General features: G+C 42.0%; 1 protein-coding gene across 1 annotated transcript in view; it reads left to right on the plus strand.

Moving 5' to 3' along the window:
- Positions 1 to 26,569, plus strand: part of ZDHHC9 (zDHHC palmitoyltransferase 9) — a 245,746-nt gene that overhangs the window by 186,540 nt on the left and 32,637 nt on the right. Inside the window, exons 6-7 of the mRNA XM_086918808.1 lie at positions 2,932 to 2,980; positions 13,053 to 13,155. Coding sequence (XP_086774934.1) covers positions 2,932 to 2,980; positions 13,053 to 13,155 — 152 coding nt within the window. The remainder of the gene's footprint in view (positions 1 to 2,931; positions 2,981 to 13,052; positions 13,156 to 26,569) is intronic.

The following is a 26,569-nucleotide window of genomic DNA, read 5'->3' on the forward strand; positions in this document are numbered from 1 at the left end:
GATGTACCAGCATGCACCACCAACCCAACCAAACCACATCTCAACACCCTACTATCCCAACTACCACACATATCCACCATTGCCCACAAACAGTACACAACTCTATCCTATACCACTAACCAATACACTCATTACTAACACAACGCCAATCAACACCATAAATAACTACATCCCACTCAGGCACACTCTCCCTGCTGTAATTACACCTAACAGTCCACCTTCTTATCACTAACAAATATATAATGATCCTTCCATCAGTTGACTTTAAAAAAAAAAAAATAATAAAAATAAAAAATCCTTCACTCTTTTATCCCTCCACTATCCTTTTTCTATCAAAATTAACAGACTAACATGTTCACTTCGCAAATTCCATATTCAACTATACTAATATACTGCCCAAATAACTGAATAACATATCTACTACTCAAATTACTCCATATTTATACTATACTAATTTTCAACACTAATCCTTTATGGGTTCCGAAGTAGCGTGCTACTCGCCAAAAAAGTGCTTCAACACCCATCAGGGGTAACCAGTGCTATATGAATGCAAATCTTTCTTCCCCTTTTATCCATCTGCTATCCTTCTCACTCCAAGTAACAGACTAATATCCACCACTGAAATTACCTCATATTGCACCATATTAATTCACCACTAATCCTTTATAGGCTCCCTGAATAGCATGCGTCAACAAGCGAGCGACAAATAAATACAAACCGTTGTCCTACTCTATCCTTCTGCTATCATTCCAAATCCAAATAACTGACTAACCTATCCACCACTTAAAATGTACTTGCATGTTTCACTATAGTAATTCAACACTAATCCTCTGTGGGTCCCGGCGTAGCGTGCTACCTGCTGAAAAAGCGCTTAGACGCTACCTCAGGGGTAGTAAGCGCTATATAAATGCAATTACAATACAATACCTAGTATAGATTTTCAATGATTGGCATATAAGACTGAACATCTCACCTGTGACCATTAGGGACTGTCTCGTAGTTTTACTATTTATAGTAGTCACTCCCAAGGGTAATACTCCTACATTCAAACCATACAAAAAAGAGAAAGAGAAAAACAATATTCAATGTCTGGCCACGCGAGCGCCTGTGTAGGCCTAAAGAAGCTATAGTGATAAACGTAACTCACTAACCTAGAAAGAATCTTCAGCAGGAATCTACGTAACAACCGTGCATCAATGTATAAAAATTCTCATGTGTGGGACACCAATATTCACAACAAAAGCCTGAGTGGTGCAAAGAGCCCGAGGAATGCCTGCTTTCAAAGTCTACCAGTTATCTAAATTTACACTGCAAAGAATAAGAGACAAAAATGCCCGTTTTATTAAACGTAACACCATATAGAGTGTAGTCTATAGCAGACAGACTCTGTTAGAGCTGCATATGCAGCTACTGATGTTCATAGATCCCAACTGAACTTAAAAGGGCCATAGATATTAAAATATCCCACAGATCCGATACATGTCTGTGCCGAACCTCTGTGTTTCCCATAGGTAGCTCCCTTGCCTTTTAACTGCGCAGGCAACCGGCACATCTACTCTTCACGACGACCTCAGCAGAGAAAGACGAGGCAGATAGTCCGAGCACGCATTTAAGTTGATGAAGGATTAACACCTGAGCTCACAGGCGCAAAGATGAAGGAAGAACTACGAATCCAGCGACCTGTCCGCACTAAAAATTGAGTAAGAAAACTGACTCAATAGTCCTGTGACAATTTGCCTGATCACATGTAAATATTCTCCTGAATCGAAGTGTGCTGGAGTGCTAGGCCCTGTGCATCAGTTGCTTTAGATTTTGGTTTTGTCCTTTTTGATGTCTCCGTTTTAATTTTTTTAATGATTCGTAGTAGCTCCGCAGGAAATGCCACTTAGCTGACCATTTACAGATCATTTCATCTGCAGTGGACAGCTTCCTATATAGCCACTGCTTCTAAACCGCAGCAGCCTTAAACATGTCGGCCAGCTTTAATCGGTGTACCAATTAATCACAGTAATTGCATTAGGATTTCAAGATCACTGCTTACTTATGTTTTAGTTTTTTACGTATGCTTAATTGGAACACATGCCTACCACGTTTATAGGGTACTATTTTTCCTTTTTAATTTATCTTGTGTATGCTTGTTGAGTTTGTGTGTACATTTGATTGTGAATTGAGTGAACAAATGAAAGAATGTGTCTGTGGGTGGATGAATGTTTTCCAGAATGCACTGAAGAGTGACCGCATATGCGTCTATCTGGTGATGAGTACCTATACCGAACAGTAACTGAAGAGGCACTTTCCGTTGTAAGCCAGGCCTATTGGCATTGCCAGCGCGTTAACTATATTTATACGTAGTTTTCTTATTTTAAGCGAAATCAAAATTTCTGTCCTGTTAACTTTGCACAACAAAATCCTTTTTAGTTATGTCAATATAATAATGACCGTGACGGAGTGAGACTGTTCGACATTTTGAGCACCATCTCTAGCTCAGAGGGGTGTCTATTGACACTAGTGTGTATGGCTGGTTATTACCAGACTGAAGGGCACCTCCGCAAGGAGTTGTAAAGGCAGACCGTTTTTTCCCATTGCGGTGGTGTTTATCAATGCTGCTGTTGGTGTGGTGGTCTTTCTGTGCTGCGTCTTTAAGCTCAGTTTATTACCTTTACCCTGTGCTCTCAGCCCTTTAAGTGTTCTAGTGTACCTGCTCTTTTACTGTTTCCGGTCTCGCTTCTGCATGTAACTCCAGTTCTTACTGAAGCTTTCTCTTTTCCTTTGTACAAATCAGTGCCTGTCTCTTATCCATGTTACACAGCCATTTTTCTGGTGCTTGTAGAGCTGTGGGTTATGAAAAAATACCCACTATTGATCAACTGCATGTTTTTGGAGGTACCCTATATCTGAGTTTGTTAATTTTTTTTCTTTTCTGTTCCGCAGATACAGTAAGAGTTGGCTTCGTTGAAACATTGAAAGAATCGCCTGGAACATATCCTTCCCCTGAAATTTAATTTTTTTTTAAAAACATGTTCAGTGGTTTGGTAATACCACTCGTACAAAGAATTTGATTACCTCTGGACAGGATGGGTGAAATGCATTGGGAAATGTTCTTGGCAAACTGGACCACACTTAAAATCAACATTAAAAAAAAATGCAATGCATAGATCTAATTCAACTTGGGCATATGTAAAGACATGTATTTTAAATATATGTGTAATCTAGAGGTTACAAAACTGAAGCATAACTTTTCAGCAAAGATTTGCTTCTGTCAGTAATTCTATTTTTTTGGCTTGATAAGTCGGTACACTGATGCAGCCCACCTCAAAGTGGGCCTCTCGGTGCTGATGACTAGACCGTGAAACATATCAGAAAAGCGTTCTTTAAGTAGATATTTGAAACTTAGCCAGCCCCCCAGTTTGAAGACCTCTGCTGTTCTGTATTACCTCCTCTTTCACTGAATTTAATCTTGTCAAGTACAAAGATTCGTATTTTGTTCGTGATGGCTTTGGAAATGACGAGCAATCTGATATTGTTTATCACCATTTTTGATTGCATGTAAGTGTTCTAGGATCCTGATCTTGGCCTTATGAATCTTACTGCCAATATATGCCTTCTTACATGGGCAAAACAATGCATAAACTGCAAACTCAGTGTTGCAAGACGTGTGTTCTGTAATGCGATATGGTTGACAGTCGGGTGATAATTGCACTTCTTTCCTATTTTTACTGTTTTTACATGCCTTACACTTTCTGCATGTGTAAAAACCTTGTATCCCCCAAAATCTTGTTTTAAGTGGTTCCACTGCTCTACATAGGAGATCCTTCAATCACTTTGCTCTCCTGAACGTGATCTGAGGAGATACACCCACACACTTAGCTATATCAGGATCTGTATGTAAAATTGGCCAAAACTTTTTCAAACCTTTCCGAATCTTATAGGCCTGGTTACTGTAAGACGTGATGAAACTAGTGTTTTCAGAATCTATTTTAGAGGGATCAGCTTTCTCTTTTTCTACCAATAGTGATTCTCTAGACCTTTCGGCTACCATAGACTTTGCTTTGTTGATTACTTTTGGTAGATACCCTCTGGCCAGGAATCTGTCATAATGGCTTCTTCAGCCATAAAACTTTGTTCTGTGCTGCAGTTTCTCTTTGCACGCAGCAGTTCGCCCACTGGAATGCTGTTGATGAGCGAACTTGGATGACAACTACGTGCGTGGAGAATACTGTTCCCTGCAGTGGATTTCCTGAAAAGTGAACTTTCCAATCTATTATTTACAACCTTCAATTTCAAGTCCAGAAACTCAAGGCTGTCCTTCGACCACTGACTTGATAGATGTAGATTAAATTCATTGCCATTCAATGAATTAACAAATTCTGTGGATTTAATTTCCGTTTCTTTCCAACCTATAAAAATATCATCAATGTACTGGACCCATTTGGCCACTTTCTCTATCAACATTGACTTGTACACTATCTTCTCTTCCCACAAACCCATAAAGAGACCTGCAAAAGATGGAGCAAAGCAGGTCCCCATAGATGTAACGAGGGTTTGTTTGAAAATCTTGTCGAAGAGAAAGTGACTGATCAAAGAAATTTGCCTACGTTTTTCGCCCAATACCACTATTATCATTGATAATTACAAAAGTTCACACGGTCCCCCTTGACACTAATCTGAATAGCACCACAACGGGCTGTGCAAAGATGGTTTTCATAGAGATGTTGCAGCAGAAAGTAATGAACTTACCAGCTACACAGAGCCAAGTTTCAATGCAAAGGGGACTGATTTAAATGTTTTATGTATATATGATTGATATATATATATATAAATCAATCAATCAATCAATTTGTTGTTGTTATTATATTATATATTTTATTTATATCACAACTCCCTTCTTCCACGAAGGGAATAAGTCAGCACTCACAAAAGTTCCTTTCCCAATCCTTTTTATTTCATTGTCATTACTCCAGCAATGCAAAGTAAGAACCAAAGCGTTTCGCAACCAACTGTCGCTGACCGTGAACAAGCGACAGTTGGTTGCCAAACGCGTTGGTTCTTACTTTGCATTGCTGGAGTAATGACAATGATATAAAAAGGATTGGGAAAGGAACTTTTGTGAGTGCTGACTTATTCCCTTCGTGGAAGAAGGGAGTTGTGAAATATATTGAAGCGGGGCTCTGCTTGGAAGTCATAGCACCGGTGAAAAGAGCGCCATTGGACCGCAGAATCGAGCCAAGGATATATATATATATATATATATATATATATATCACCCAGAGCCAACCTGAAAAATAAGAATTTGAAGGCCAAGCTCAAGGAAATGCTATGGCGCTAAATGGAAGCAATATGTTCATTGGTACAACTAAGTTTCATGTTTTTTATTCCGGAACACAGGACACCAGTCATTGAATACCTAGCTTATTTGCTAGACGAGAACCTAAGTTACACTTCGCTAAAAGTCTGTTTCAGTCATGGTTACATACACAAGGCTATGCATGGAGTATAGTTTTTTTCAGCGTGCCAGTCAACTAGAGATTCCTAGAAGGAGCAAAAAGAAAAGCACCATCCAGATCTTCACCAGTGCCCATGTGAAATCTTCATTGGGTTCTCACACAGCAGATGAAGCATTGAGACCACTGCATAAAGCAGCACAGAAAATAGCATTCTTATTCGTAATACCAATAACATCTGTATGCTTGTTAAGCGAGCTGCAGGAGCTAATCTCTCCGGAATCCTACTTGCAGATGCTCAAGGGCAGAGTGCTCATGTGGACTAACCCAAAGTTCGGATCATATTTCCATGCGAACCAACCCATTCAACTGCTGGCGTATTTTCAAATACCAAAGACACAAGCTATGCTCCCTCTAAGCTGTGCGCATGCCCACCTTCCAACTTCTCTCTTCATGCCGTGCGTTCGGAGGCTCTGAACGCGCACATTTAAAGGCGAAGCTTCCATGGCCTGATTTAGTTCAACAAAACACTTTAGTCTTTATTTTCATCTGCATCCGGCCAGTGTTTCGTCATTTTGAGAGTATCTCTCATTCTGTTCCTGTTTTCAGAAAAATAAAAGGACAGAGGAAACAGCAGTTGAAGTTCATGGACCGCTTTATAAATTCATCCATGGTTGCTCGGACAAATGCCCAGAGAAGCTTGGCACATAAATTAACTTCAGGTCTCAAATGTCTAAATCAATTGGGTGGACTTACTCTTTGATAGAACTCAGTTTTAGCAATAATGTTGAAGTAACTAGGCAAAAATGGACAAACAATTGTAACTTGTGTTTTTATGAGTATGAAATGAATGCATTTTCTCATCCATGTAACTTTCTCTTTTTCCTGCTCACAATGACATTCCTCTGGAAAAAAAACATCCAACATTCATGGTACTAATTTCAATGATAGAAAAACTGAAATCGTCATCATTCTTATCCCATAGAGAAAACCTTATTACAATAGCGGTGTGAGGCCATTGAATCCCTAAAGTTATGATCGCAGGGAAGTTCATGCAACGTAATCGACTGATACACATTCATTGGAACCTCTCTGAAGTCTTCTCTCCTGAGAGGGGCGGTATCGCTGTACAATGGATTAGTAAAGCTCACCCAGCTCTGTGAGGATTGGAGCTCAGCAAAGTAAAACGAGGGTGTTTGTGCTGCAGGGGAAAAAATAAGGCCTCTCCCCTCTAGCTCCTAAAGCTCCCAGATGATAAATGTCCCGACCAATGACGATATTTAATTATTCCAGGCAGTTAAAAAAGATTGTTACAAAAATATTAGCATTTGCTTTATTTCCATTTAGCGCTCTACTTAAGTTTGAAATTACTTTGAAGAAGGGATGCACACCATTTTTGAAGTGAGGTCTTTCTACTGAACTCTGAATGGCTTCTATTTAATATTTGGTGGAAACAATTTCACTATTTTTCTGCAAATCTATTTTTTCTCAGTTTGACATCCTGTTATAAGGAGTCACTCACTTGTCCATATACTGCCTGCATTGCTGCTCTCCGCTGGTGTAACCTGCACGTTCTGAGTTTTTCTTGGTTTGTTTTAGATTTTCCCTAGATCGGGACCTCCGACATTTGGAGGTTCTTCTGAATTGTTCTGGTGTGTTCTGTATATTTAATTAACTATTACTGGATTGACGGACCTCACCCTTAAGAAGATTTCATTTTATAGCTAATAAGCTAGCTCAACAAGCTAAGCGCTCACTACGGAGTGCAATCCACAATAATCCACAAGTTTGCTAGGTGTAAAGCAGTCACACTCATTTATCCTTCCGAAATTGAGTAATATTAACACATTGGCTACTTATGGACCAAAGGGGAAAACTCTGATTACAGGCACAATTTAAAAGCCCTTCAAAAGATTCAGAATAGACCTGATTAGTGTAGAGTGCTGGTAATCATCAGTTACAAATTATTTTACAGGCTGGTAATTACATCCAAAGTAAGCATTCAAATGGCACAAACCGTTCCAGTTTAAGCAACAGAAGCTATAGTTATCTGTTTTTGACTCTTTAAAAAAATGTTTGAAAGCTCAGTACCTCTGCCTGCAGCTCAGCACCTCTGCCTGCAACTCGCTTATTTCTAGTCTTCTGCTCTCAGCTTAGAAAGTGTGCACACAGACTGTCTGTAGTAAGACTTATCCATATGCTTGATGTCTGTAAGGCAGTCATGTACTACCTGTTCAGAACTAAACAAGTCAGGAAAGGAAACCAATTCTTTGTCTACTATACACCAGTAAATAGGGGCTCATCAGTTTAAAAAAACAAGCATCGGCATAGCCAATAGGTCTCGCTTTTGGGACCTTAGAAGTGTTTAGCCATGCAACAGTTGATGTTTTTGCACCAAGGATATTGTGCTGCATAATTACTTTTAAGGTCCCAAAGCCGAGACCTATTGGCTATGCCAATGCTTGTTTTCTGTGGAAGCACAACACTTCTGGCCAATCAAAACATGTACTCCTCGATACCAACATGTGAGCACAGTCCAAGACGCTCTCTACAGTACTCCTGACAGCTCTTCCTTAGGTTGATCAAATTACAACTGGCAAGCCAGACCTTAAAGGTATGATGATGCAGCTGTATAATTGTCTACATGCATGCATGGAGGGTGCAATTTCATTTTACCGATCTGAGATGGGTAAACAAAAGTGTTATTTGGCAGCAATTGATTAAAATATAAAATTTTTAAAAAGTGGAGGGGGGCATCAAAGCAGCGGATTCGGGTTGTGGCGGTTGGAGTATGGGAACTGAAGCCTACAAGGGAGAGAGCAACAAGGAGAGGAAGTGTGGGACGCACATGACAAAGAGAACAAAACTGGGGCAAAAGGCAAGAGCAGCACAGCGCTGGGAGGGAGCCGAAGCACATGGTCGAAAGTGAGCAACACAGAGCACTAGGAGGAGAGAAGCAGATGGATGAGAGGATTAACCGTGTGCGATGGGAATGGGAGGGGACAGAAGTACACCAGGGACACAGCTGGAAAACACATGCACACTTACCAAGAGGAAGAAAAAAATAGTTCCCAAAATGTAAGCAGTGGACATCACAAGTAAAGAGGCTAAAGTCTAGGAATAGGAAAAACAAGTTGGACAATGCAAGCCATAGAATAAGAAGCAAGCGAGAATGAGTGACAATAAAGCCAACCAATGGTGAGCAATGGGCAGGCTTTAAACCCACTGTAAGTTCATGGAAAACTGACAATAGGTTTGTTTGCATGTTTGCAGGCTGGTGGAGTTGACCTTAGGAAACCAAGTGGAACTTAGAGAAACAAAAATACTACCAAGGGACTCTGCTCAAATATTTCCCAAGTTTGTGGTGCAATACTTGAATTTCGTAGAGCATCAAAAGCAGAACCAGGCTGCTTCAGAGCAATGCCTGCCGTGGAAGATGTGAGGAGATCCATTTCTGTACCTCGTTGGGTAGTGCCGGGTAATTTTTAAGAAATTGGTTGTCCAATATGAACAAAACAGTTTATTCGCCAAGTGTGCAATACAGGAGTCCGTGCTCCACACCCAGAGGCCCTTCACAGATCATGTGTATTTTTATAAATTTGACATTCTGGAACTGGAGAGCGGCCAGTGGATCAGTTATTGCACTGAGTAGAGGGTCATGCATGGGAGTTTCTCTGGACCATATTTTGTAGATGTACTGGGACTTTATATCACTGCGCTTTAAGCGCAAATTAAAATTCTAAACTATATTCTCTACAGAAATCAAGTCAGCAGAGAAACCGGTCTAAATATGTGTGAAACTCGTTCTGAGGTTTAGTTAGTGCAGTAATGTTTACTTACTTTTTAAAGTAATTCCAGGTAATGAGAGCTGCTGGAGTGCGGAGACACGAAGCATAATTGTGCAGATCCTCATTGGTAGATTATGAAATTGTGTTAGATTTCTCAAAGATACAGGGCTCAGCTATCCAGGTTTCTGAAGGAACTGCACTTTCACATGGACAGGGCTAAGAATGGGGTCATTCAAACAGCACAGATGTTAGTCAAAATTGAGCTAATGCTGCCAGCAAGGTAAAAAAGTTACATATGTTTGAGCTGTAACAAATAGAATTCATTTGAATAAAAGTGTTCAAATAATGGTACTCAGTAGACCAATTCAGGGAAATGCATTTAATAATGAATACCTCTTAACTTAAAAGCCACGTTACATAGTATTACACGAGGTCGAAGCTGTGAACAGAGTTAAGGGGCCAAGGTAAGTGGTGGGATTTAAGAAAATACTGGGGATGTTCCCCCAACCTTAAGAGATGAAGAATTCTAAAAAAATGAAGCCAAACCGAGTCAAACAAAGTGCCCTTTCAATCAAAAAGAAGTCGAAACTAGCTGCTTTCAAACTATTTAATCAAAATTATTCAAACCATTACCAAAACAAAATGTGACTGTTACAGGTGTCTTAGGTAGAGCGGTTGCTGCAGTTTGTGATGATGCAACAACCCCTGCAGGTGGCCACAAAACTGAGCATCATCAGGGTGGAGTTGAAAATTTAGCCTATAACGCGCAGATCGATAATACACACAGACTGCAACGCAACCATTAAAACAGGGAGGGGGCTATGCATAGAAGCCCGGCGTGCTTGTAAGAGAGGTGTAGCTTCCTAATGGCAATTTTCAACTCCACCCTGATGATGCTCAGTTTTGTGGCCACCTGCAGGGGTTGTTGCATCATCATAAACTACAGCAACCGCTCTGCCTAAGACACCTGTAACTAACTGTCGCAGTTCATCAGCAGAACAATGAAATGAAGTGGAGATGGTCAACTGTTAAACGAAGGAATTAGGATCCGAGAAATCCTTTGTTTTGAAGCTGGGAGAGTTGTGATTATTGCTAGGGGAAGTGGCGTTGAAGTAGATATTTCAGGTTCATTTTAATTAACTCGGTGTTTGTTATGGTTCTGATCTCTAGGAAGATGACGTTCCACAGGTGCATTACGAAACGAGCATTGGCAAAGACAATAAGTTTCGCCTATGCAAGATCAATTTGCTTTGTTAGTGTTAGTTTTCCACATGTTGCAAGGCTGAATCATAGCGCATTTTTAAACTTTATTTTAAGCCATGTTGCACAGCTGCTTGTTGAAGAATAACATTGTCAAAGCCAACAGCTCTCATCTGCGAACCCTGTTGGCTTTGCCAATGCTTGTTTTCTCCCAAGCACAAGGAGATTAAGCAATTTGCCGAGAATCAAAGGAGAATGAGCTGAGGCCGGGATTTAAACCTGGCTCCTCAGTTCTACGATCTGTACTCTGCAGCTCTAGCCGATAGGCTCCTCTCCTCCCTCATTAATACCTTTGCATGGAGCTTCTATTGGGCAGTCCAGCGCTGGTATCATCGCTATGGATAATGGCCGACTTTGAAAGCTGCAAGCCTTGCTGCTTGAATGGACCCTGAAGCCTTCAGAAAGAAACTGCTTTCCAACCAAAATAATATAAAATAACTGTTAAATGGCAGTACTTTTTTTGCAGTTTTACGTAGCACAAACTCCACTCAAAGGCACTGGAACATGAGACATTGCTTAAAGTCACTTTTTTCTGTTTTAAGGCGCAGGTAGATTAAGTGGCTAGCCTATGTTAACAGGCTGTGGAACTTACACCTGCTCACACACCTGATTACCTGTTCCAAAATGGGCAGCTGCGACCGTAACACAACCTCTCCTCCCAGTTATTCTTCTACATAGTCTTGCACTGGGAAAGCACAGTAGTAAATATAACAGTAGGCTTTCTTTCAACCATGACGAAAAATGAAATGGAGGATTGAGATAACTAAGTGCTGAAAGTACCATGAGGGCTAAAATGTGACTATCAAACATTTAATGTATTGTGATACAGAGAGTTTCAGAAGTGAAGTGAAGCACGAAGAACAATGCACGGATTAAAAGGTGCTGCTCTTCATGAGATCATGCAAATAAGGAAAACGGGCTTGAGAGATGCTCAGACTAAAAATCTGGGTTGCGGTTTTAAGCGCTTCGAGATCGAAGTAAGACGCATAGAAAGCATAATCAGACTCGCGAACACAGTACACAACAGTTTGAAAGCTTATCTTCCATGTTAATCAGCACACAGAGCTGAAACTTTCAAGGTTACACCGACAATATTCTTCATTCTTCTACCACACTAAGAGTGGCCCCTGAGGAAGGTACCGTTTGGGTACAGAAATGCATCGGGCTCGCGATTAAGTTGTGTTGTATGTTAACATTGATTTGGATTTTTTGAAAAAGAATTGGGATTATTGACCTCATGTAAACACTGTTCTAAAAATGATTTATGATTGATTTATAACATGTGATTGAAAACATGAACTTTGATGCAAGTAAGAGAAATTAAATGAATGAAAAGTGCTTGTTGTATTCATTGATTTAGTTTGAGAAAAGAAGGTGTGAGAACACCACGTGAACAGTGCATGACTGGACTAACCCACAGGCTAGTCTTAACCCAGACTAAAAATCAAACACATGCGTTATTCTAGAATGCAACCCAAAAGGAAAAAATAAAAATTAAGTTCCTTGTAGAGCTTATGACCAATGAAAGGACACTGGCTGCAGTAAGCTGTAGTTGGTCCATGTTGCATGCCAAGGACAACACCGGTAGAAGTGAAATGAAAGCAGGAAGGTGATTAACTAATAAAAAGCAAGGAAACGATAGTGGAGTAGAAGTCACCCAATGGTAAGTAATGTGTGGGCTCTAAGCCTGTGTTAGGGGTTTCTTTGTGTTTACAGGAGATTTTGCAAGGGCTGTGCAGGCAAAATCGAAAGATTACTGAACAGTTATTTTTATATTTCTTAATACATAGCTGAAATGTTGGGGGGGGGGGGCGACTGAGCTCTTTAAACGTCATTGCCCACCTGATGCATGTGGTTTCCTCATTAAATATCAATTCTGCCGTAATTAGAAATAACATGAAATGCTTTTTGTCTTAAAATTGTCCTTCAGTTTTTGGTGTGTTCCGTATCTTGAGTTTTGTATTCTCTGAATCTATTGAGACTAATATTGCTTAATCAGTACCATACGGAGAGTATTTGTACTGGGATTTGACACCGTTCAAAACAGTACTTGCATAATTGGGACAATGAGAGTGACGCAAAATTCTATTCAGTCGAAAGCATATGCATCCAGAGTTATTAGTAAGCATTTTCACTATTTAACTTTATGGAATTCATTTGTACTTTAACAAAAATCAAGATGTACTGCGCAGTGAAATCTGTAGCATTGCTTTGTCTTTCCTGTGATTAAATTAAAATCGTGCTGCGTTCTGCACATCTGTGCACAAATGTTTTTTTTTATTTTTTTTTTACTGCTTTTCCATCACTCTTTATGTTTACTGTTTGTTATTGATATTGGGTCTCCACTGTGCTGTGGGGGTTGGCAGTTAAGAATGGCATCAGTTGCTACTATGATTGAACCAATGCCCCCTATGGCGACTTCATTATGATAAAGACTTCTGAGATGGAAATGACTGTTTTACCTGTATTCTTTTGGGGCATTGAGACCCAGAACCTGTTTATCCTCTGTGTTTTATTCTAGGTAGTATAGTTTGAATCTTGATTTCCTTAACCAAATTCTTACGGTTCTCGAGGTGTTAATCTGCTTTTTCACACTCTGGTCAGTTGTTGGGTTGACTGGTTTCCACACGTTTTTGGTATCCTTGAACCAAACCACAAATGAAGACGTAAGTATGCCTATTTTGCTTCTCATTGCATTGTAACGTTGAAAGTGTCTGTTTACATTTTGTCAGTTCTTAAACTTCCTTAACTTTGGCTTCCAGGGTTTTTATGGTCGGACATTTCATTTTTAGTTTTCTTTGAGTGTTAACAATATTTGACTTTCGTACAGTGCAGAATGAATACAACCATAACAGAGCGGTTGATACAAAACAAATAACATAAAGCAAGAGCAAAGAGTATTGGTTTTAGAATCTGATAGTTGTTACACCCTCGAAATTTTTCTAGGACGATCCGCATTGTGGTCACACTTGGGCCCTTCACAAAAGGGGACCCCTGGGAAATGATACTAGGCAGGCGCACAGGGGAAATAACTACAAGACCAACAAGAACAAAGCTGCTGCCTAGATCTGATTATTATGAGGGCTCTACCTGAGTCCCAAAATTTTAAGAATTATCTAAAGCAGACTGGAACATGTATTTTATATCACAAGGCCACAAAGATGGTAACAAAAATATTTCATTTTTATTATTTTCAAATTTTCAGTTCAAATACATTTCTAAATGAATCATTCTACATCCATAAACAAACTATCACAACTCTACATAATGTCCCACACATCCCTTCACACATACAAGCAGACATACTACAACTAGCATACATCCAAACAAGACCAATCAGTCGCCCAACTCAAAACGCAATCAAATTGCCAACTGATGATATGGCTAGGGTCCCATGGGGTTTCAGGCTGTTTTGAGACCAGTTCACACACTCTGGGACCATCTTCAAGCGCCGACGCGCGTTTCGGTGTTTGGCCTAGGCTAAGGCCGCACATTCATCAGAGCACAGTAGAGAAGGTTGCGGGACCGCAGCAAATTCAATAAATTCTGACAGGAAGCTCATTCAGGCCAGGGTTAATGGGTTTCGCAGTACGTCAAATGTGTACACTGGCTATACGAAAAAGCTTCAAAAGAATTTTGTGGGAAGGAGGTTTCAATTCTTGATTCCTGGTAGTTCAATGACAGGGTGCCCAGGTCGCTAAATGCAGATCCAGATAGAAAATGGCAGAAGAAGAAGTAAAGTAGAGTTCAGATTTCCCGCTCCTGTGCAGTTTATAGGTTCGTTAACCGACGGATGGGGCCAAAGAGTTAGCATACGACGTAGCTTTTGATCTCTATAAAATGCTCGATTGCTACCTCTCCGCTGTGGCATAAAGTTAGATCCGGCACGCACGAAGCTGCTTTAATCTGGTGAGTCGCGGCATCCAGGTCTCTTGAGGGTTGAGAATTCAAAAAAATCTCAAACTATGCCCTGATGAAGGTGCGGCCTTTTCGTTACCATCTTCGTGGCCTTGTGATATAAAATACATGTTCCAGTCTGCTTCAGATAATTCTTAAAATTTTGGGACTCCGGTAGAGCCCTCATAATTATCAGATCTAGGCAGCAGCTTTGTTCTTGTTGGTCACACTTGGGCCCTTTACTTGCTTTACTACTGTGAGTTAAACCATCCCTGGGGCATTTAGATAAAAATGTGAGGTCATAATGATTTCGCTCATATTTCGCATCATAGTTTCTTGTTTTAGTTGAGGCTCAAGTCTACAGTTCTGGATGACCTTCTCCCAGTCAGGCAGCCCTACAAATCTTATTTCTTTCAGTTTGTGTTTGGTTTCACCTTAGGTTGTTTTTCATCAGAGATGGCTTTCCCTTTGATGAAACTAAGAAAACTAATCATTTTGTCCCGTCTTCTGATATCATTTGATGCAGCAATTTGTGTCTCCAGATTTCCTTTTAAGTAGGCAGTGAGGAATGTGTTGCAGTGATAAATTCCTCTCCATTTGAGTTGCATCTAACACTGATAGCGATGCCCCACTTTCACCTTTTCCGCTGTCCAAAGGAGGTAATTTCTGCTTCCTAAAAATATTTGAGTCTTCCTCGGATGCATGCCCTGAAATAGCCATTATAATAAAAGATCTTCCACAGACTCTCTTGGAATTTCCTCAGAACTTCTAGGTCCTTTCAGTAAGCAACAGGAGCATTTTTGTTTTTAAAGTTTCCTTACTATTACCTTGTGATTTAGAGCCTCGCTCCTTGACTGAAGGATTTCTACAGTGCTGATGCTTTTGGTTTCCTTACACCATATGACAGATCTGCCACATCATACTGACTGAATATATTAAGTTTCCTTCATTCCAAATTTATCACGCTAAAGACCCTTCCCGTAGTATGTCATAATTGATTTGACCCTTCTTACCTAAATGGGCAGCTTTTATTAAGTTAACGGTAGCATGGCGCTCTAAACGAGAGAAATCCAGGAATAGTGTAAAAATAGAGTTCCGTTAATTTGTATATTGTCCACATCTGCTAGCATTTGGCGTTTTGTTCCCTGATACACTGAGTTGATGTAAACTGTTCCTATACAATCAAGTTGACACTACCACTTATAAGCAATGGCCGTTTTAGATTACAGTAACACCCTGTTGAAATTTGCCTTGTCTTTATGCGGTTCCTTCTGTATTTAATCTGCCTTCTTAAATATCAGAGGTCAGTAGAAAATGTGTAAAGTATTGAAGAGCTGTCCGTTCCTATTCAGTTTTTATTTTTGATGTAAACTATTAGGACCCAAAAAAGTGTTTTTTTTTTAAAACTTTAAATATTGCTTCCAAAATAAGTAATTATCAAAAAAGTATCACACACAAGCACGTTTTTAGCTGTGGTAAATGTACACATTAGTTATACATTTTTATAACTTATAAAAAAACAATATACATCCATAATGGTGTGAAAAAGAAATTATGCTGAAAAACAACCCCCTTGCCAACCATTAAATGCTACGTCAAAAAAAAAAATATATATATATATATTATATATAATATTAATATTTAACTGGTGATGTAAGAAACCTATTTTATAATTTTTACACAAATAGGGTATAAAAACTTCAAAAATAAACTAATATGGTCTTATAATACAACTAGAAAACATAGAGATGATATCTAAACAGAAGTAAGAGCTAACCGTGTTCAATATCAAAATACTGACAAAGTAAATAGACAACTTATTCTCATGATAAACATGTAAAAGTATGAAATATATAAAAGTTAAAAAACTAATAGTGATTATATAGTCTTTACTAACTACTTCACGACCTGCTTAACATATTTCGTGGCTACACTATTATTTCCTAATAGTCCTATTACTTTCATTTTCTATGCGCATTTTGGAGATCAGACACGCACCCCTTCATGAAAAGCCACGAATCAGGTGAAATGAGAACCTGCGAAAAGGTAAATGTTAATTTTAGCCGGTTACATAATTTACACCTACTGAGAATTCTCAGTGGAAAAAAGAGCCATGGAAAACGCCAGACATGTAACAGGGTTGAAAGGGTCACAAACATGATGAAAAACATGCATTTAAAAGACAAATAAGTGATTGATCCATTAGTCTATCTACACCAGTGAATGAGGAAATCCTATATAGTGATAATAATCCAAGGTAAATTTCTTTATGCCCACAGATGTGAGCGTGAAATAGTTAACCGGTCTGCGGTTCTTATTTGGATTCAATCTCTGTTCCTCCGCCAGTTCTTTTTAATTTTGAGCTTGATTTTTTTTGCTGGGACCAAAGATAACACAAGGATTGACTAGCTCCTTCGTTTAATTAAACCTGCCCTGAACCTTTATTTTTCTTAGTACTTTTTGATAGTTTGGTGTGTTTATTACACACAACACCTCAGTTTCGCTGGGGATTGCTTTCTGCTCAGACTAAACGGCCAAAGGTTTGCCAATATCACTTTTTGCAAAATCTGCTTGGATTCATCAGTATATGTAGTGCAGGTGCTCAGTCATAATTCATCTGATTTCCTACAAAGTAATGCCCTTTTTTTAACAACTTTATTTATTACGTTTTAATCTCCAACTAGTCGGCTGTACACAAGTCTGCTTACATTCATCAATAGGCGTTTTCTCGAGACATGCAGATCTCCAGCGATGCATCAATCAAGCACATTAATCCTAATGAGAGGAAATACATGAATTACAAATCATAACGAAGGCGGATACCTCCACCAGAATGACACAATAATAAGACTACTACATTATTATGAAACACCATCATTATCTGACGGGTCTGCCTGCTAACTTCCTTTTCCCGTTGTATTAAGCAATGTCCTGCATAATTCCCTCCACAGTGCAAGGTCCTCCGCCAGTTTATCATCCTTTCTACAAGTCTTCATATGCAGCTCCTCAGCAAGTAACCACTCACCCACGTCCCTCATGCCACCTCTAGTGTCGATACTCTTAGGCGCATCCAATATATAGCTACCTGCCGTTTGGCAAGCACCAATACTAATTGTTGCAGTTTATACGCTTGGGTATCTGCTTCAATACACTGCGTACGGTACAAAGTGATGTTCTTTGGCACTCTCTTGGCTGTCTTTAAAGTATTTGACAGCTTTCCTTTTCGTTGTATTCTAACCTGGCATCGCTCCTGCAGGATCCACACAGGGGACACAGCTAGTCTGTCAATTGTTGGTGGCACACTTTCATCTGGCGCTTGTGTAGGGCCTATTTCTTTGGAGTTTTGAGCTGTACATCAACCTACAGTCTGAAGATTCCCAATCTCTTTCAAGCAAGGCTGTTACAACTGACATAGGACCAAAAACTAGGGTAAAGCTGAAGCAGAGCAGCATCTCAAACAAGGATTTAGCTCCGGTGTTAGATCAGTCTGCTAATCAGGAGTCATCCTAAAACAAGTTCCGGTAAAGCCAATCTGCTTGTTTCTGGATGCCAGCTTTCTGACTTTCAGTACTTGTTTTTTTCTGTCAGGTTTTTTGTAAAGTTTTGTTGTTGGGGTAGCAGCCCAGCCACTCGCAGTGTAACGGTAAAAATGTTTTTCTGAAAAGCAAATATATTTGGTCTTTAAAAGCACATGTTGCCACACAAATACCTGGCCGTGAAGGGAACTACCTTTTGTGCAGATGTGCTAAATGTGAAACTGCGAAATGTTGTCTCTCATGGTGAAGTTAATCAATGGCTGAAGTGGAATGACCCAAATCAGAGTGATGTGTGCTGTAGTGGACTCAAGAAACAGACCAGTCGATGAAGAGGGTTTGCAAAAAAGCCGCTATATAAGGAAGTTTAACATTATTTATTTAGATATATATATATATATATGTATATATATATATATGTATATATATATATATATATATATATATATATATATATATATATATATATATATATATATATATATATATTCCGCTCCTCACTGCACCAGAGGTGGGGCACTCGCGTTACGGGTGCCGGTATTGCGGCGGTGCACCGCACAATATTCTCACTCCAAATCCTTTCTGAATAATAGAAAAAGAAACGGCACTCGCGGGGCTTCAGGTAGCAGCAGTGATGTTTTGTTTCAGACGCGTTTCGGATTACTTTCCTTCGTCAGTGTAAATGCATAATGCCGCAGATTAATTAAAAAAGCTTCCACTGTCTCCCCTGTGTGGCCTCTGCTTCTTCGCCAAAGGAGGAGGTTCGGTGTGATGTTACGCGCGGATGCCAGAAACGCGCTACAGGGGTCCCGTTCTTCTAAGTTGGCCCGGGTCATACTGGTGCATGCTCCGGCATGAATTCTTCTTCAACCAAGTTATTGGAAAGACCCGGATCACGCCACACAGCACAGACAACACAAGGGCAGCTGCAGCGCAGTCCGTGACTTCATGGAGGGGGGATTGAACTGTCATATCTTCCCCGACCCTGTGGACACTGTATGCTGGATGGCAGGAACGTTTGGGGACCGGAGGAAGCATTTTTTGAATCACAGTTACAGGAAATAGACTGTCAGCACATCGCAAATTGCCTGGACTTTGCCCAACCACATGGAAACGTCCCCGTGCAACACTTACCAGAGAAGGGGATTCTGGGACTCGTGGTCAGCATCGGCGGCGAGTGGTGAGCACACAACTCATGGAAGGGGGCAGGGCGAAATCTGACCAATAAGGGCCAGCAGGACATTCAAATAGCGAGTGGTGCAGTCGCCTGAACATTGCTAGGCATCTGAGGAAGGCCGCCAGGCCGAAATGCATAATGCCGCAGATTAATTAAAAAAGCTTCCACTGTCTCCCCTGTGTGGCCTCTGCTTCTTCGCCAAAGGAGGAGGTTCGGTGTGATATATATATTCCGCTCCTCACTGCACCAGAGGTGGGGCACTCGCGCTACGAGTGCCGGTATTGCGGCGGTGCACCGCACAATATTCTCACTCCAAATCCTTTCTGAATAATAGAAAAAAAAAACGGCACTCGCGGGGCTTCAGGTGGCAGCAGTGATGTTTTATTTCAGACGCGTTTCTGATTACTTTCCTTCGTCAGTGTAAATTACATGAAACGCTGGCGGCTGCCATTTTTAAAGTGCCTAGTGCAGATGCATGGAAATCAGCAAGAGACTATCGCGGGAGAAACGCGCCATCTTTAAGAGAAAATCTCTGTTGTAACAGTCGGATAACAAATTTCAAATTGTTGTGTATGCCAAAAGAGTAAGTAAGCCTGACCTTTTGAATAATTCACCCATTCACATGAAACGTGTAAATTCGACAAAATACAATGGTATCTTGCCGTGGATCGGCAATTGCAGCCTATTGTTAATGTGTTGGCTGACACCAGATGTCAAAGTAGTATTCCTTTAGTGTCTGCTTCTGTCAGTTTTGTGCTCTGAGTAGCAGTCCCTCTTATTTTGGGCCTTCCTTTTTAACCCCTTCCATGCTGGGCCGTTTCCGCCGCTGTGCGGTAAACAAAAGAAGAGGGCGGGCCGTGACAAACCCCAGCCGTCATCAGCACACGAGCGCCGCAGAGCGTGACGGCTGGGGTTCGTCACCAGCATGGAAGGGGTTAATCATGAAAAACACAATATAAACAACTGTCAGTCTCTTTTTGCTACAGTGTTCTAAAGTAGTTAAAATGCTTTACTCTACAATAAAGTTTTATACCATGCTGGTGTCTTTTAGTGAGGATTGAAGATAGGAGAGGGAGAATGTCAGAGTGAAGCTATACATTCAAATGAAAGTTGAGTTCTGGTATCCGACTTATTTTTGGGGTTGGTCTTTTGGGGGGAAATTGCGTGTGTGTGTGCTCGTCTTTGTCAATAAATTCAAATATCTGCCGTGGAGTTGGAGGCCCGCCTAACACAGGTTGACATGCTCACTGCTTTACTGTTTATTTACAGTTCACTGAGGAGCCAACGCTTTCTTTGCATGGGGTGAGCTGCAGGAGTGCTCATTAGGCCGCTGCATATGTATTGTTCTATTTGTTGATTTAGCATAAAGATGATCTTCATAGTTTTCGGGACTGAACCTTCTGATCAATAGTGAATTGCAGCTAGCATGATGGATAGCCTTATTCTCTTCCATGTTTCATGCACTGAGCTACACTCGTCCTTTTGAATCCACTCCTCTAAGCATGCCCCTGCTAATTTAATCTTTATTCGCTCTGGCGCTAGGCCAGCGCAGCTGTGTCAGTGGCGCTTTCAGTTAGCGACTTAATTTTGTTCTTGCGGATAGGCAAACATTTGTGCTGTTGCATGGAACCAGGGGTGCAACTAGACCCGAACTTCGAGGGGGCTAACACTCCCAGCCAGGGCTGGCCCTAGTGCTAGTCGTTAATGGTGCAACAGTCTTTTTTGGTGCCCCTCCCCCATTTCCTCCTTCTCCATGAATTTCCTCACTACCACTCACCAACAATGCACTTCCTCTCACTATAGCACTGATGGGAAAGTAGGATCTGCTTTCATGGCCACCCCCTCATTTTGCTGGTGTCATGTTTTTCTGACTAATCTGACTGGTATCCTGCTAATCAGTACCCCAGTCTCTGTGCTTCCTCCCTAAATTGGACAATGCGAGTACTTGGGTACCCCTCAGATTGGCTACTAATGTACCCTTTTAAGTCCCTAGTATATGGTACCAAGGTACCCAGGGCATAGATACATATGGGGTCTCCTGTGGGCTAAAGCATGTATTATGCCACCCTGAGGGGCCACTCAAATTGTGACTACAGGCCTGCCATTGCAGCCTGTGCAAACTGGTGCTAGCACCACGTACAACAGATAAAGGCTTACCTATGTCTGAGGTCCTTCCACTTAAAACCTAGAAGTCACGCCTAAGGCAGGCCTTTCAATCCTGAAGTCAGGGTGCTTGGTTTTAAGTTTGAGGGTGCCCCCTTCAGAGTCCTTTCTCTTGGGTTGTGAGTGCATTAGCCATTATGATACATAGAGTGGCCATGCGATAGCCATCTCTAAACTGGCTGTAACGAACCCTGTTGTGTTTGGTATCAAACCTGTTAGAATCATACCCAAACACCGTGAATGGTGTTGGGTGTAACGGTGTAGGGAGTATGATTCCATGCACTATAAAGCTCCTCTGGGAAGCCCTCAGTGCTCCCTGTACCAGTCTTCTAGACCTGGACAGCTATGGCCGCTGCCGGTCAGACACGATTCTACCCCCAGCTGCTGAGCCAGGCTCTGGCAGAGGAACTCAGGACAATAGGTTTCCTGTCAGAAGGAGATGTAACCACCTCCCAGACAGGATTTAGTGTTCAGTTCATACAAGCTCAGAAAGCCGTTGGCTCCTGCTCTGGTGTGAAACTGGACAAAGGACATGGGAGTATCCTCCCCACTGTCCAGCCCCTCCTCTGGAAGGGACCCCTGAATCACCTCAACCCTCTCCTTAGGGTACTTAAGTGCTTACCTGTGGATGGGTCCTTAGATTTGTCGTGGGACAACATTCAGATCCAACTCAACTTAATCTTCAAATTTCTCGGCATTTTGGACTTTGCTGGACTTTGCTTTGGAAACCAAGACTGCAACTGGGAAGACTCCCGGACGTCTGTGCCCGTGCTCCATACAGGTTCTTCACAAGGCCTGTGGACATCTAAGACACCCAAAGGAATCTCCCTTGGAGTGAAGGAGTCACTCCCCTTCATCTGCAAGCACCGCAACGCAGCTGCCCGGTCTGCTGATCTTGGGCTCCCACAGACTCCGTCTCAGCAACACAGGTGGTGATTTTGCAGCTCCCTCTGGGCCTGGCCGATATTCATAGCAAGTCTGAAGCTAGTGTCCCTCGTCAGAACCGCTGGAGCAGTACCCCTGTGCACGGTATCAACTTGTTGTTGCCAAGTTTCGATTGTCTCCTCCAGAGATCTTAGGGCTCCAAGAAGCTTCAGCCTCCAGCATCTTCTACAGCCAAGATGTTCGTCCTCACCGCATCCTCGGAACCATGGCCCTTCAACCCTGGTGAGCTGTTTAAGCTGCACTTGTGACTAAGGTACCTCTGGGCTGTAGGCCCTCTCAAGGGTCTTGATTGGCTCCCCTGCTTCCTCGGGCCTGCTCTGACTAACCTGATCGTGGTGAGTCACTTGGACCTTGCTGGTCCAGACATTGCACCTTTTTTTCGAATACTGTGCCTCTTGCCATTGCCAAGGCTTGTTGCTGCCCCCCGCAGACACTGAGCTCCTGGCTCTCAACAACAGACGTGGGGCGTCTCGTAACTCGATCCTGGTCATCCTCAGTGTCTCCTGGTCTGCACAGCTGCAACTTAAAGTGCCCCATCAACTCCTACATCTTTCGACATTGATGGGCATTAGTCTTTCGTGCCGCCTGGTCATTCCTGAGTGTCATAGATTCTGTCCCCTCTGCTTGCAAGTTCTTCTCACCTTGAATCCACTTCTATGTTCCACTGGACTCTTTCACCTTCTTTGCCAGCAGCATCTTAACTGAAGTCCTCGATTGTGTCTACGGCGGTTTCCGACGTTACTTCAAACCTATGCACCCGGCTTCCATGGTATAGGTATCCAGGTTCCTGTAGTATCCACATGTGGGGTGACTCTCACACCTTTCATCTTCCACCGTGTTTCTTCAGGGTCCACTGGGAACGGTCCTTTAAAACTACAACCGCAATGTACCCATTGACTTGTACTGAGCATGCGGTCATCTTCTCACTCTGCACCCGACCTCCTTGGGGTTTCTAGATACTCTCCTTGTTCCTTGTATCCCCGACTCTTCTTTGTCTTTGGAGCCCAGTCTCGACCGAGGTTGTGGTTTGCATTCCACTATTTTAGTATGTGGTTTGGTCTCCCCCCTGGACCCCACTATGTATTTGTGCTACTTACCTGTCCTATTACTGAAGTATTTTGTGTACTGTGGTTATATCTCCAGGTATAAGATATTGCAATGTATTAGTGAGTGATTCTAATAAATACCTATTTTGTGAGTACACTGTGTGGTTCTTTTTCACTTAACTCACACGATAAGGTTACGTACTGGTAAAACAAGCTGCTTTGCACTCCTTCTGAACTAAGCCTGAAGGCTGCTCTCCTCAGATACCACTTAGAGAGCTTCTATGGTTGTCTAAGACCACTAAAATCACCATAAGGGTTGTCTGGATTAGTGCAAACAGTGCTGCTTCCATAAGTGAGCACCATATACTAAGCCAGCCTCCCACAAGCACCTGACAAACCTTTTCTTTTTATAGTGCTACTCAGTTTACGCCCTCTCAGTTGATCTGCGTGGTACAGGTTCTTTGTAGCAGGCACATTAACCCTCTGCGCTGTGTGGGTGGCTGGAGTGCCCATGTGAGTCCACAGTGAGCGATGCAACAGTGTGAGAGGTGGGTAAGAGGAGTGACTGCAGGGTGAGTGAGGTGACCATATGAATTTGGGTGCTGATGTAAGTGCAGAGTGGGACAAATTAATGCATGGTTAATGATGGGCTTGTTTGAGTGAGATTGCAGATTGAGCAGTGAGGGGGCAGGTGAGTGAAGTGTCACGAGTGCACGGTGAGTAGTGTGCTCATATGACTGTAGAGTGAAGGGTGAGAATGAGGAGTGAGCTATCTGAATGCAGTGTGCATTCCCAGACACTTCAAGTAACTCCGCATATTATTGACTGGTGCGTGGGTTTCAGGTTGAAGTTCAACTATTGCTATTATAGCATTAATCAGGGATCGAGGGTGTAGGGAATAAATAATGTGCTGATCCTGCAACAAACTTCCAGTCTTATGATTAGGGTTGCCAGCTCATAATTTTCATGTCCCAGATGGTACAAAATAAGCAGTCGCCTAAAGCCGTATTTCCAGCACTTACCTGTGCATGCTTCAAACAGCAAATATGAATGTAAGGCACTTTTAATTGTGTTCTAGGGATGCCTGAATGGTCCATGACTGATAATTAAAGGGAACAAAGTTTGAAAAGCTACATTGAAAATAAATACATACCTTTTTGTTTATAACCCGATTTAGTGTCAAGACGACCATACTTTATATTCCTTTTCATGAAATGGATTCTCACACTATGGCAGTTAATGTAAAATGCAAGTGTAAGTAATAGGTAGAGTACGAGCCCAGAGGGTACTGGAACCAGAAAAAAACTAAGCCTCTGTAACCAGTTTACAAAGGTATGTATTCATGCAAATGGTCTTTAACCCCTTCGGTGCTCATGATGGAATGGTTTCGTCATGAGCGCCAATGCTCCTGTGCTCATTACGGAACCATTCCGTCATGAGGACAAGGGCACGAAATCCCTCTGCTGCAAACAGCAGAGGGATTTCTTTTTCTCCCCCAAAGCCTCGGGAGCTGGGGAAGAGCTTCCCCAGCTCCCGAGGCCCGGCCCCTCTCTTACCGTTTCTGTGAACTATCAGCGCGCACGTCGCGCCGACGTCATTTCACAGAAACCGAAACTGAAATGAGCCTTTAGGCTCATCTCAGTTTCAATTTCTACGTGCCCAGGGGGCTATCTCAGCCCCCTGAGCATGTCGAAAGACGGGAGAGGTATCATTGGAAAGGGGAGAATCTCCCTTTTCTAATGTTCTTAATTGGGCAAGGGCCTTTGCTCCCCATATGCATTTGGGCAAATGTAGTCTTTGCCCCCAATCTGCACCCCCGGGGGTCAGAAAGACCACTAGATACCAGGAATTAAAAAAGAATTATAATTAGGGGTGGGGGCTGCCCAATATGGGCATGCCAATGCCCCATCCCCTGCCGCAAAGGTAGTCTTTTTGCGCCCCCCCCCCCCCCCCCCCCCCCTCGGGGAGCAGATCAGGACAGTAGCCCCAATCTGCCCCCTCCCCCGGGCGGCAGAAAGCTCATTAGATGCCAGTTTTCTCCCCGAATAACCATTACCTTTTGACTTTCGATGCATTTCTGGCTTCCAAATGAAAGACCATGTGTAAAAAAAAAAAAAAAGTCATTTTGAAAAATGACCTATAATTCTCATGCTAGTATGGGTACTCCCAATTTCGGAAATGTGCAAATATCTACTGTTTCTAAACTCTATTTTGTTCCCATTTCAGAAATGCATAGGTGTCTTTCATACTAATTTTTCCAAGTATACATTTTCCCAAAATACTTGCTATATGCCCGGTACATATTAAAAAACCATTGCAAGATGCTGCTCAGTTATTGGCTCTGCGTTCGTCGGGTTCTTGGTGAACCTACAAGTCCTATATATCCCCACAACCAGAAATTTCCAGCGAATGTAACAGTATATTGCTTTCAAACAGCTGTCATAAGTAGAAGAAGCCTCAGGTGAAAACGTTGATACAAATGGCAGTTTTTAGGTCTCGCAGAGAGACCTATTGCAGTCGAACCACAAAGCTGACTTCACAATGCAGATTTGTAGAAGTGCACGTGCTCGTGACCGCGCTTCTATCCCCATGCCTTGCTCTTCAAAGGCTCCCCATACCATTTGCTCCTGCCTCCCTGCCCCCTGGTTCACACTTCACGGCCGCCAGGCCGTAACTCGCATTTCTGCCCAGCAGCTTCAAAGGGATCTGCTTCCCCGCCCACTGCTTCACACTTCACGGCCTGGCGGCCGTGACTCTCATTTCTCCTTCCCACTCCCCACAGCAATGCCAAGAGCTTGTCACAGTTGATGTGTTCTCTTTTTTTAGATCTCACGGGGTGTGATTTCCCTCTTTCACCCTGTCTCCTCTTTAGTTCTTTCTCTTGTGCCCTCGCTTGCTATTTTTTTCTTTTCCCTAATCCCCAACCTCGTATCCCTATTTTGCTCGTCATCCCGCCCTGGTATTGTTTTCTCCTTCCTCTCACTCTTCACATTTCTGTCTGCTACCTCTTTCATTTGTCTTATTTCTCTTGACATCCCTGTCTGTTCCTTCAACAGACTGTCTTTGTTTTCTCATTTTGCTCTTACCACGTTTTCTCCTCGCTCTGGCACAAAACCTCCTCTTTTTCTCCCTTTCCCTGCCTCACCTTTCTGTTTTCACCCGTATGACTTTCTTTTCTTCCATTTCCATCTTTCTCCCATCTGTTCTTTATTCCATTCACACACTGTACTCCACCCCCCCCCCCCTTTCTTTAAAATATTTCTTTATTGTTTAAGCCAAATCTTTGTAGGGCACACACAAATATGTCATTCACAAGCCC

The sequence above is a fragment of the Lissotriton vulgaris genome, chromosome 4_1, assembly GCF_964263255.1.
Source record: "Lissotriton vulgaris chromosome 4_1, aLisVul1.2, whole genome shotgun sequence".
Taxonomy (NCBI): Eukaryota; Metazoa; Chordata; class Amphibia; order Caudata; family Salamandridae; genus Lissotriton; species Lissotriton vulgaris.